This window comes from Nerophis lumbriciformis, linkage group LG34, assembly GCF_033978685.3.
Source record: "Nerophis lumbriciformis linkage group LG34, RoL_Nlum_v2.1, whole genome shotgun sequence".
NCBI lineage: Eukaryota > Metazoa > Chordata > Actinopteri > Syngnathiformes > Syngnathidae > Nerophis > Nerophis lumbriciformis.
The window spans coordinates 16,150,579-16,163,034 of NC_084581.2; the positions used below are offsets into that span (position 1 = coordinate 16,150,579).

Here is a 12,456-nt window from a genome sequence, read left to right on the forward strand (position 1 = left end):
AAATGGTCTGTAGCAAAATCAAATACTAAAAGTAACAAAAACAAAACAAAAAACCAGTGTGCACACACATATATACATATATTTATTTATTTTATATTTATTTTGGTAAATAATTTGAGGAAACATCCACCAAACCTGAGAGTTGGTATTTGTAAGTAAAATATTTATATAAATTAGCCTTTTTTTCTCCATTATTTTTTAAATACAGATCGCATGAAAAAAATTTCTTAAAATCATCCATCCATCCATCTTCTTCCGCTTATCCGAGGTCGGGTCGCGGGGGCAGCAGCCTAAGCAGGGAAGCCCAGACTTCCCTCTCCCCAGCCACTTCGTCCAGCTCCTCCCGGGCATACTTGCCAACCTTGAGACCTCCGATTTCGGGAGGTGGGGGGCGTGGTCGGGGAAGGGGCGGGGTTAAGAGATATATATATATAAGAAATACTTGACTTTCAGTGAATTCTAGCTATATATATATATATATTTTATTACATATGTGTGTGTATATATATATATATATATATATATATATATATATATATATATATAAATAAAAGAAATACTTGAATTTCAGTGTCCATTTATTTACCGGTACACATATACACACACAACACTCATCTACTCATTGTTGAGTTAAGGGTTGAACTGTCCATCCTTGTTCTATTCTCTGTCACTATTTCAAAACACACACATTATACAAATATACATTATAAAATCAATAAGAAAACGGGAGCTCTAATTTGGGAGTCTGAATTAGGATCAGAAGTTCCTATATAAACATTGCGCACGCACGTCGCCTTTTTGTATTGATTACTGCAGCTGTGCACTGGATTCATTCACAAATACAAACTACAACTCACAAACACTTTAGAGTTAGGCTCCACCATCAGAATGTGTACTTAAACTTATAAAGATCACATGGATGTTATTCAGTGAGTTGATTCACCAAACCTAACCTGTTATACAGGAGGAAAAAGCACACAGGACGTTTCAATTGTTCACAGACTGGTCGCGCTCATCAGAATGACAAGACACTTCCGGTCTGTAGGTGATAGCATTCACTTGGGAAGAAACGCCCTACTGCCCCCTACTGACCAATTTTAATACTGATAAATGTGTAATGACAGCTCCAAAAACGAATTCAAACCACAAAATAAAATAAATAAATCAACACAAAAATGTGACACATTATGGGTGGGTCACATATGCATGTACAGTAGATGGCAGTATTGTCCTGTTTAAAAGTGTCACAACATTGCTGTTTACGGCAGACAAACTGCTTTACAGTAGACGAAAACTTGACTGCTGTTGTTGTGTGTTGTTACCGCGCTGGGAGGACGTTAATGAAACTGCCTAACAATAAACCCACATAAGAAACCAAGAACTCGCCCTCGATCATTAGCTGTTTATATTGTGGGAAAGCGGACGTGTGAACAGGCTGTCAACACGTCACATGGAGCTGGAGGGGTCGTGGCCTCCAGCTCGGCCTGAATTTCGGGAGATTTTCGGGAGAAAATTTGTCCCGGGAGGTTTTCGGGAGAGGCGCTGAATTTCGCGAGTCTACCGGAAAATCCGGGAGGGTTGGCAAGTATGCTCCCGGGAGATCCCGAGGCGTTACCAGGCCAGCCGGGAGAGATAGTCTTCCCAATGTGTCCTGCGTCTTCCCCGTGGCCTCCTACCGGTCAGACGTGCCCGAAACACCTCCCTAGGGAGGCGTTCGGGTGGCATCCTGACCAGATGCCCGAACCACCTCATCTGGCTCCTCTCGATGTGGAGGAGCAGCGGCTTTAATTTGAGCTCCTTCCGGATGACAGTCTTAAAATCAATAAAACCTAATATTTTTTTGTAAATAAATGATTTTCTAAATAAATGTGTCCTCTAGTGTCTACAGAAGTTGATCGGGGACCCTGACCAGTTGATGTCGTTGTCCCTGGAGAGCATCTACAGCAGTGAGAGAGACGACCAGCTCAGCCTCTGCTATGACATCCTAGAGTGTCTCCCACAAAGAGGCTTTGGGTAAAGCCTTCCCTCTTACACTACTTTTAAAACACAGCAAGTACGGTATTTATTTCTACACAGCAAGGCCTTCATTCTTGGCTCTGATTTACTCCTGCTTCTTTTTCCAGCTGCACGCAACTTTCTTCTGCTTGAGCTCTCCCGTGAGACTGAGTGGCTATGCACTGCATTTTAAAGAGAGTCAGCGATGACAAAAAAAAAGTACACTGCAAAGTTCATAAAATGGACCATTGGCGAGCTGAAGTAGATTAACTTTTTTTTTATGGATTATCTCCCTGGTGTGCACCTTAATTGGAAAATAGAATTACTAGCAAGTTCTTCATAGTTCCTCTCGCCATGCAAGCGACTTAATAGTGACGCCTGGCGCCTAGCGCCATGGGGACAACTTTAAAAAGTTGTTATTTTGAAAGTACTTCAGTTGCTTTCTTTTTTTAATCCCCATTGTGTGACTCGGTGTAAAGAATTGTGTCCCACACCGTATGATTTGTTTTAGACATACTTAATAAGTCACTTAGTTACATTTCCACAGTGCCCGAAAAAAGAGTTGGAAAAAGCAGAGCTAATTAAATCTTAATATCAGAGATGTGAGCACCCTTTGGAAAAAAAAAAAAAAGGAATTTGAGAAAAATTTGATAAATATTTTTAATCACCACAAAGTGCTGCCACGCACACCCCGTAAGAACATTTTTAAAATCAAAACAAAATTTTTTGCATTTGGGTGCATTTCTACACTATACTTTACCTTTAGATGTATTCTCATCCACCCACCTCATTTGGCTGTCTTGTTTACACTTACATGTCCCATGTAATGTACCACAGTATTTTTATTTTTATTTTTTATTTTTTTAGAATACTAACATTGTTATCACTGAAAATGTCATGCAAAATTCTATAACATGCATGCAAAGAACTCAGAAAACGTTACTCATTTGGCAATTCTATCCTGTAGCCAGGACCCCTCGGGTATTGTACTTCCGGTGTTGTGACCGCTATTTATAATCTGTCACGTCCAAAATATACCTTGCCGCTGGCTACTAATAAATACGTCTAGAACTACAACTGGTTCGGCACTAACAGTGTTCTGATTGTGATCATCCAAATATGATTAGCAAAGTGGAAAGGCGTTAACGTTGTGGCTCGGAAAGCAAACGCAGGCGACAACTAGTAAGCTAGCTAGATAGACAGTTAGCTAACTAGCGAGCTTGTTTCGGTGCTCCTGGTCGTCTCCTCGTCTTGCAACTCAGTGCAGCGTTTAGGCAAGAGGAAACGCGAGTACCTGCGGCTGAAGAGAGCGTTCAACAAATTTTGTTTATATCGTATTTTTATTAATATTTAATTAAAAAAATCACAAAAATTATATTTTGAGGCAAAAATGTACGTTCAATAACATGGATTTCCACGTTTTTGCAGAAATTTCACATGCCTGTAATATACAGTACTGATATATGTAACAGTCCCTCCAGGATTTCGCAGGGTTTTTTTCAAAACTGCCGCGGCCTTAAATGCTTGATTTTGTAGCAACATTTTCACAAAGCTGCAACAAAAGTTGCATTGTTTTAAGGCTTTTTTTTCATAGACATTACATCGCCTTATGGTTTTATGCATTTGTAATCACTGTTTTATGTTGGATTCCAACAAATCTAAGAAAATATGCTTTATTCCCATCTTAAATTAAAAATTTCTGAACATTGACAGCAATTTATCAGTCCCCCCAGATCTTGCGGGCCTTTTTTGACATGCTTGATTGCAGAAGTTCTTCCTAAAAAATACAATGGAAAGTTCAGATTTTTGTATTGTATCTGTATCTGAAGACATTCTCGTGCACAGTTTTGCATGTTTTACGGTTGAAAATTTGATCGCAAACTTTAGTTTATTTTCCAAGAAATTGTACGTAGTTTACCCGCACTTAGGGTGAGAACATTTGGTAACTTTAGAGAGCGATCTACTGCATAGCGGTGATTTTTGTTGTAAATGAGTGAATAACCATGAATAAATGAGTGAAAGAATGAATCTCTGTCAATGCAAACAAGGGAGTGAAGACGTGGGACGATGCAGGGAGACATTTGATTGGTTAAACTAGTGGTTCACAAACTTTTTCACCAAGTGCCACCTCAGAAATCTCTTGGCAAAGTTCCACAATAATGACCAACATTAAAATACAGTAGCGTTGTATGCGTAAGTATTCATTAAAAACAAGGCAGAAGTTTTATTTATCAAGTGTCTTTAATATTTTTGTCCACATTACACAACGTTTGAACAGTTTACCTCTGTTTGAATACAAGATAAAAACAACACATTAAAAAAAACTTTTTACTAAAAGATAATTTAGTTTATTCAGTTTACCGGTATTAATTTTTTAGCATATCTTTTTTGCCACGCACATTGAGTGCTAGAAATGACAGAGTAAAACGGTTCTGTTTGTGTCCTAATTGTTTATTTTGCCGTCGACTGTAGCCTACAGTTGGCGGATTGTAACAACTTTCATTGAAGGCTGATAAAACTTTTATAAAGGCTGGAGTCAAGCCATTACGATATTTATGTAGCAGCATTTGACATCAATAAGCGCCGCTTTATATAGACTTCCAAGCTTGTGTTGCATCAGTACTGTTAAGTTGTGTGGACTCAAGGTGCCTTGATGAGGTGGATGCAGACTTGGTCATGGTTTCTTTATTTTGTCCTCATAAACATGAGGTGAAGTTGATGGCATTGTTAGAAACGGAATAATTAATTTACCAAGCATATTTTTAATGCATGGAGTCCTACACTTGAGCCCTACATTTGAAAATATGAAATGTCCAGAAGTGACTGGTATGGACATCGGATGTAAATATATAAATCAAAATATGAAATATGTATGTGTGTTATGTATGTATGTACATTGTATATACACTATATTGCCAAAAGTATTTGGCCACCCATCCAAATGATCAAAATCAGGTGTCCTAATCACTTGGCCCGGCCACAGGTGTATAAAATCAAGCACTTAGGCATGGAGACTGTTTCTACAAACATTTGTGAAAGAATGGGCCGCTCTCAGGAGCTCAGTGATTTCCAGCGTGGAACTGTTATAGGATGCCACCTGTGCAACAAATCCAGTCATGAAATTTCCTCGCTCCTAAATATTCCAAAGTCAACTGTCGGCTTTATTATAAGAACATTGAAGAGTTTGGGAACAACAGCAACTCAGCCACGAAGTGGTAGGCCACGTAAACTGACAGAGAAGGGTCAGCGGATGCTGAAGCGCATAGTGCAAAGAGTTCGCCGACTTTATGCACAGTCAGTTGCTACAGAGCTCCAAACTTCATGTGACCTTCCACTTAGCCCACGTACAGTACGCAGAGAGCTTCATGGAATAGATTTCCATGGCCGAGCAGCTGCATCTAAGCCATGCATCACCAAATACAATGCAAAGCGTCGGATGCAGTGGTGTAAAACACTCCACAGCAGTGGAGACGTGTTCTCTGGAGTGATAAATCACACTTTTCCATCTAGCAATCTAAAGGATGAGTCTGGGTTTGGAGGTTGCCAGGAGAACGGTACATTTCGGACTGCATTGTGCAGAGTGTGAAATTTGGTGGAGGAGGCATAATGGTGTGGGGTTGTTTTTCAGGAGTTGGGCCTGGCCCCTTATTTCCAGTGAAAGAAACTTTGAATGCTCCAGGATACCAAAACATTTTGGACAATTCCATGCTCCCAACCTTGTAGGAACAGTTTGGAGCTGGCCTCTTCCTCTTCCAACATGACTGTGCACCAGTGCACAAAGCAAGGTCTATAAAGACATGGATGATAGAGTCTTGTGTGGATGAACTTGACTGGCCTGCACAGAGTCCTGACCTGAACCCGATAGAACACCTTTGGGATGAATTACAACGGAGATTTAGAGCCAAGCCTTCTCGACCAACATCAGTGTGTGACCTCACTGTGACCGCACTTCAAATTCATATGTGAGTCAAGGCTGGTGGCCAAATACTTTTGGCAATATAGTGTATGTAACATGTAATAAATAAATGATAAATGGGTTATACTTGTATAGCGCTTTTCTACCTTCAAGGTACTCAAAGCGCTTTGACAGTATTACCACATTCACCCATTCACACACACATTCACACACTGATGGCGGGAGCTGCCATGCAAGGCGCTAACCAGCAGCCATCAGGAGCAAGGGGTGAAGTGTCTTGCCCAAGGACACAACGGACGTGACTAGGATGGTAGAAGGTGGGGATTGAACCCCAGTAACCAGCAACACACCAATTGCTGGCACAGCCACTCTACCAACTTCGCCACGCCGTCCCCTATACTGCAATATATTAAAAAAAGGGTACTCTAACAGTCAGATAAGATAATTACACTGTACCTTCCTCTTCACTGGTGTCAGAGAATCAATTTGAGGAGGGCGAGGAATTTGAGCAAATCACCTGGGAGAAAGAACATGTATGTTGAGCTAGTTTGTACTTATTTAGTTTTTTAATTGCTTTAAAAATAAGCATTAGCTTATTCTTATGTCTTGTACACTGACAATGGGGCTAACAGAGTACATTTAAGAGCATTAAGCACTTTTTTTTTGGCGTGCATTGTGGACATTTACATAAGCATTAAGCGAGTTCGGCATCCATGCGGGAGTTTCAAAGTTGCCAAAGAACCACGAAGTAGTAGTCTTACCAATCTTTTGCTGTTTTTTCTCTTTCTCGTTCTTGCTCCTCTTCCACTTCTGGCTTCCTGAAGGTTAAATCCGTTTCATTTTTTAACCGTATTTCGATGCGCCGTCAGCAAAAGTTGAGATTACGTTACCAGTGGTCACGCACAGACTCTTTCAAGACTGTGTTGGCTGCTTGGAGGGGCTCCTTTGAGGGGGAAGGGGACAGTTGCAGTGACTATCTTTTTAAACGCTTGTTTGTTTTGGCAATGTACATCCATCTTCTTCTTCACACTTTTCCTGATGCCCCACCATTTATTCTATTTTTTTTAGCCTGTGTGCAGTTTCAATAGATAAAATCAAACCTCTGTCTGATCGCTCCAAGGAAAAAGAAGCACCATAGGGCTGGACGATTATGACAAAAATATTAATCACGATTATTTTCGATTGATATTGTAATCACAATGTTTGTTAATTAAATGCTCACAATCCTCCCAATTATTGGTGCACTACGTCTTTGGACAATTTTGACCAGTGTTTTTGGTCAAAGCATCTTCATTTTGTAAATGTATCAATAAGTGCTTTAAGTACATTATGTTTGTGCAAGGTACTTTTTTGAAAATATTATTTTGTTAGTTCAGTCAGACTGGATTTGGCACGCCGCGATATTATTGTGGGAGGAGGAAGTGTGCTGTGCTGTTGTTCTCAGCTTGACGAGTAAGGAGGCGACTTAAGGCTGTAAAAAAAAAAAAAGAGCGCCTCTCAAGCTGTGACCACTGATTGTACATTGATGTTACATCCATGATGTCGTTCACAACAAAACAAGCTGATGAGATGTGTTGTGGGTGTATGGATTGTTCTTGTTAGCTTTAGCTTCCTAGTTAAGTCACTGTTTTAAGTGGCCGTCTCGACATTGATTGTTTATTTCAGAACGCGCCGGTGGAGTATGTCTGGGATAAATGAGCGCTACCGGACACATTATTTTCCCAAACAAATGTTTCTTCTCTTCACAATGACAGCATTTCACTTAAATTTATGTAAATTTCCCTGATATTAATTTGCGTTTATCAGCGAATTCCGTTTCATCGGCCAATTATGTGACTCCAGAAATCATATGACTTACTATTTTGTTGAGTTTAATAATTATTGATTAGGCATACTAGCGTTGTGTCAAATAAAAAAAATAGCAGTCACGGTGCCATCCCAAATTTCTCGTATTCATTCTCTTTTTTTCACTCATTTGTTTCACCGTCACAAGCTCCGGAATTTGCATGCACGTTGCACGGCCCTTTTTTTCGTTTATTATAATTCATAATCGAAATAGAAATTGGATTAATTGTCCAGCCCTATTCCTGATTGGGCACTGTGTGCAGTTCTCAGTCACATTGCTACTTTCAATATGATTTGCGTATTTATAAAGGGCTGACATCTGCAATCAATTCCAAGTAGAATGCATGTAACAAAGAAATGTGCTTTAGTACTTTAGTACATCTACATTTTTACTTGTGTTTGCCGATTTCTGGATTTGATCGTACGTCCGATTTTAGTAGGAAAGCCACGGAACTCTCTGGTCTGCCAGAGAATGAGAAGAAGTAACAAGGAGGATCCGTCATGCTATCTTTCTGACTTTGTCTTTTATATTTAGCGATTATTTGTCTGGTAACACTTTGCCATCCCAGTGAATTATGTAAATCAAAGGGTGTCCAAAGTGTGGCCTACATGGGGGCCGTTTGCAGAGCATGGCTCAATTTTTAATGGCAAGGAAGAACAGCAATTGGCATAAAGAGGATAATGAGAACAAATTTAAATATTAATACTAATAACAAATAATACAAAAAATTGTCTGTTATATACAAACTGTTTATTTCAACTTCATTAAAACATTGTGTTCATGCGTCATGGCCAATTATTCAAATTAGACCATGTGACTAATGTAAAACAACCAATCACATGTTCAAATGAGTCAAATCTGCTCATGAACAGCCTCATATATTGTATTGATGATTTTTTATTCATCCCAAACTAAACCACTCATTTCTTCTTCAACATTTAGCTCAGCAGATAAGCTCATGAGCATCTTTCTTTTTGAAAGCACCATATTTGAGCTAAATTTTTCATATTTTAGCACAAAATAAAGAGTCTAATGGGGGGAAAAGAATGACAAATGCATTACTGAAAGTTGCCAAGTGAGCAATGAAGGTGATGTGAAGGTGGAACAATTTGTGCGTAGGGAAAAAAAAGGCAATCTGAGGATTTGATTGCCGAGGTTAAAATGTTTGGTGTAAGCCAGGCGTCTCCAAACTTTTTGGCCACATTGGGTTAAAGAATTTGGCCGGGGATTGGGCTATCTATATATGTACTGTCTACAGTAAATATGTATGTGTGTGTGTGTGTGTGTGTGTGTGTGTGTGTGTGTGTGTGTGCGTGCATGTGTATATACAATGGGTACGTAGAGTATTCAGACCTTTAAATTGTTCACTCTTTGTTTCATTGCAGCCATTTGCTAAAAACAAAAAAATTGATTTTATTTCTCATTATTGTACACTCAGCACCCCATCTTGACAGAAAAAAATTTGAAATGTAGAATTTCTTGCAAATTTATCAAAAAAGTAAAACTGAACTATCATGTGGTCATAAGTATTCAGACCCTTTGCTGTGACACTCATATTTAACTCCCATGCTGTCCATTTCTTCAAATCCCTCTTGAGATGGTTCTGCTTCTTCATTGGAATCCAGCTGTGTTTAATTAAACTGGTTGAACTTTAGTAGGAAAGGCTATACAAGACCTTACAGCTTACAGTGCATGTCAGAGCAAATGGTAAATGGTAAATATGTTATACTTGTACAGCGCTTTTCTACCTTTTTAAGGAACTTTGACACTATTTCCACATTCACCCATTCACACACACATTCACACACTGATGGCAATCATGATGTTGAAGAAACTGCCAAAAGAGTTCAAAGATAGAATTGTGGCAAGGCACAGATCTGGCCAAGGTTACAAAATAATGTGTGCAGCACTCAAGGTTCCTAAGAGCACAGTGGCCTTCATAAGACTTAAATAGAATAAGTTTGGGACGACCATACCTCTTCCTAAACCTGGCCGTCCAGCTAATCTGAGCAACCTTGGGAGAAGAGCCTTGGTGAGAGAGGCAAATTAGTAGTAGGGAGATGGGAGAAAGTTCCACAAAGTCAACTATTACTGCTGCCCTCCACCAGTCAGGGCTTTATGGCAGAGTGGCCCGACGTTAGCCTCTCCTCAGTGCAAGACATATGAAAACTCACATAGAGTTTGCCAAAAAACACATGAGGGACTCCCAGACTATGAGAAATAAGATTCTCAGGTCTGAACTTTTTGATGTTAATTCTAAGCGGTATGTGTGGAGAAAACCAGGCACAGCTCATCACCTGCCCACCTGCTGTGACCTAAACCCAATTGAGCATCTCTGGAGAAAATGGCTGTCCACTAACGTCCAGCATCCAACCTGACAGAACTGGAGGGGATCGGCAAGGAAGAATGGCAGAGGATTCCCAAATCCAGGTGTGAAAAACTTGTCGCATCATTTCGAAGAAGGCTCATGGCTGTACTAGCTCAAAAGCATGCGTCTACTCAATAACGAGCAAACGGTCTGAATGCTTATGACCATTTGATATTTCAGTTTTTCTTTTTTTAATAAATTTGCAAAAATGTCTACATTTTTGTTTTTTTACTTCAAGATGGGGTGCTCGTGGAAAAAGTATGTGAACCCCTAGGCTAATGACTTCTCCAAGAGCTGATTGGAGCCAGGACTCAGACAACATGGAGTCTAATCAATGTGACAAGATCATATGTGTCAGTTAAAGCTGCCTTGCCCTATAAAAAACAGACACCTGTGATAAGTGTGCTGTTTTCAAGAAACATTGCCTCAGGTAAACCATGCCTCGCACAAAAGAGCTCACAGAAGATCTACGATCAAGAATTGTTAAACTGCATAAAGCTGGAAAGGCTTACAAAAGTATCTCTAAAAGCCTTGATGTCCATACGTCCACGGTAAGACAGACAAATGGAGAAAGTTCAGCACTGTTGCTACTCTCCTTAGGCATGGTCGACCTGTAAGGATGACTGTGAGAGCACAGCACAATGCTCAGTGAGGTGAAGAAGAATCCTAGTGTCAGCTAAAGACTTACAGAAATCTCTGGCACAGGCTGACATTATTGTTGACGAATCTACAATACATAAAACATTGAACAAGAATGGAGTTCATGTGAGGACACCACGGAGGAAGCCATGCTGTCCAAAAAAACTCCATTGCTGCACGTTTGATGTTTGCAAAAGAGCACCTGGATGTTCCACAGCACTATCAGCAAAATATTCTGTGGATAGACGAAACCAAAATTGAGTTGTTTGGAAGGAACACACAACGCTATGTGTGGAGGAAAAAAGGCACAGCACACCAACATCAAAACCTCATCCCAACTGTCAAATATGGTGGAGGTGGCATCATGGTTTGGGGCTGCTTTGCCGTTTCACAGCTTGGATGGATTGCTTTTATCGATGGAAAAATTAATTCCCAAGTTTATCAAGACATTTTGCAGGACAATTTTAGACCATCTGTCCGCTAACTGAAGCTCAACAGAGGATGGGTAATGCGACAGGACATTGACCCCAAGCATAGAAGTAAATCAACAACAGAATGGCTTCAACAGAAGAAAATACGCCTTCTGGAGTGGCCCAGTCAGAGTCCTGACCTCCACGCGATTGAGATGCTGTGACATGACCTTAAGAGAGTGATTCACACCAGACATCCCTAGAAAATTGCTGCACTGAAACAGTTTTGTGAAGAGGAATGGTCCAAAATTCCTCCTGACCGTTGTGCAGGTCTGATCTGCAACTACAGGAAACGTTTAGTTGAGGTTATTGCTGCCAGATGAGGGTCAACCAGTAATTAAATCCAAGGGTTTTACATACGTTTTCCACCATGCACTGTGAATGTTTACATGTTGTGTTCTATAATAAAATGAAAACCTATATTTTTTTTGTGCGGTATTAGTTTAACCAGACTGTGTTTGTTTATGGTTGTGACTTTGATGAAGAGCATAAAACATTTTATCACTAATTTATGCAGAAATCCAAGTAATCCCAAAGGGTTCACATACTTTTTCTTGCAACTGTGTATATACTGTATATAATATATGTATATACAGTTAGTATATGATAGATTTTTTTTTGTGTCTTGCCCCATCTTTTCTTCTTTCTATCCCCTCCTGCTCCGGTCCAGCTGCACCAAACTCTAAATATATCCAAACATTAATATAGTCAAATACAAATAAAGCAACAAGAGAAGTATACCACACTTATTTTTCTGTAAAGTAAATCTGTACAGCAGATATGGGCATATACATCAACAATATGATTTGCCTGAACAGTTGGGCAGGACAGATTTGAAAAAATAACAAATAATTTGGGACGTACTGCGAGCCAGATTGTGGACGCTAGTGGGTCAAATTTGGCCCAGCGGCTGTAATTTTGGGTTGCCTGGTGTAAGCAGAAGGCAACAACTACCCACAAGAAAACGCACCACACACACACACACACACACACACACACACACACACACACACACACACACACACACACACACACACACACACACACACACACATTTGGGTTGTTCCAGTGAGGGACAGCTTGATCCAGAATTGTCAAAGCATCATGGGGATTTTATTTTTAAGATAAACTTGCAGTAGTGGGCACTTGCACACATACATACTGCATGGTTCTCATTTTTTGTTATGATTGTATGTATTTGTCGCTGCTCAATGCCATTGGA

General features: G+C 39.9%; 1 protein-coding gene across 4 annotated transcripts in view; it reads left to right on the plus strand.

The window, feature by feature from the left end:
* nbas (NBAS subunit of NRZ tethering complex) overlaps positions 1–12,456 on the plus strand; it is a 377,838-nt gene that overhangs the window by 119,716 nt on the left and 245,666 nt on the right. For all 4 annotated transcript variants that reach the window (XM_061929010.2, XM_061929012.2, XM_061929011.2 and 1 more), the window contains exon 26: positions 1,880–2,013. In XM_061929010.2, coding sequence (XP_061784994.2) covers positions 1,880–2,013 — 134 coding nt within the window. The remainder of the gene's footprint in view (positions 1–1,879; positions 2,014–12,456) is intronic.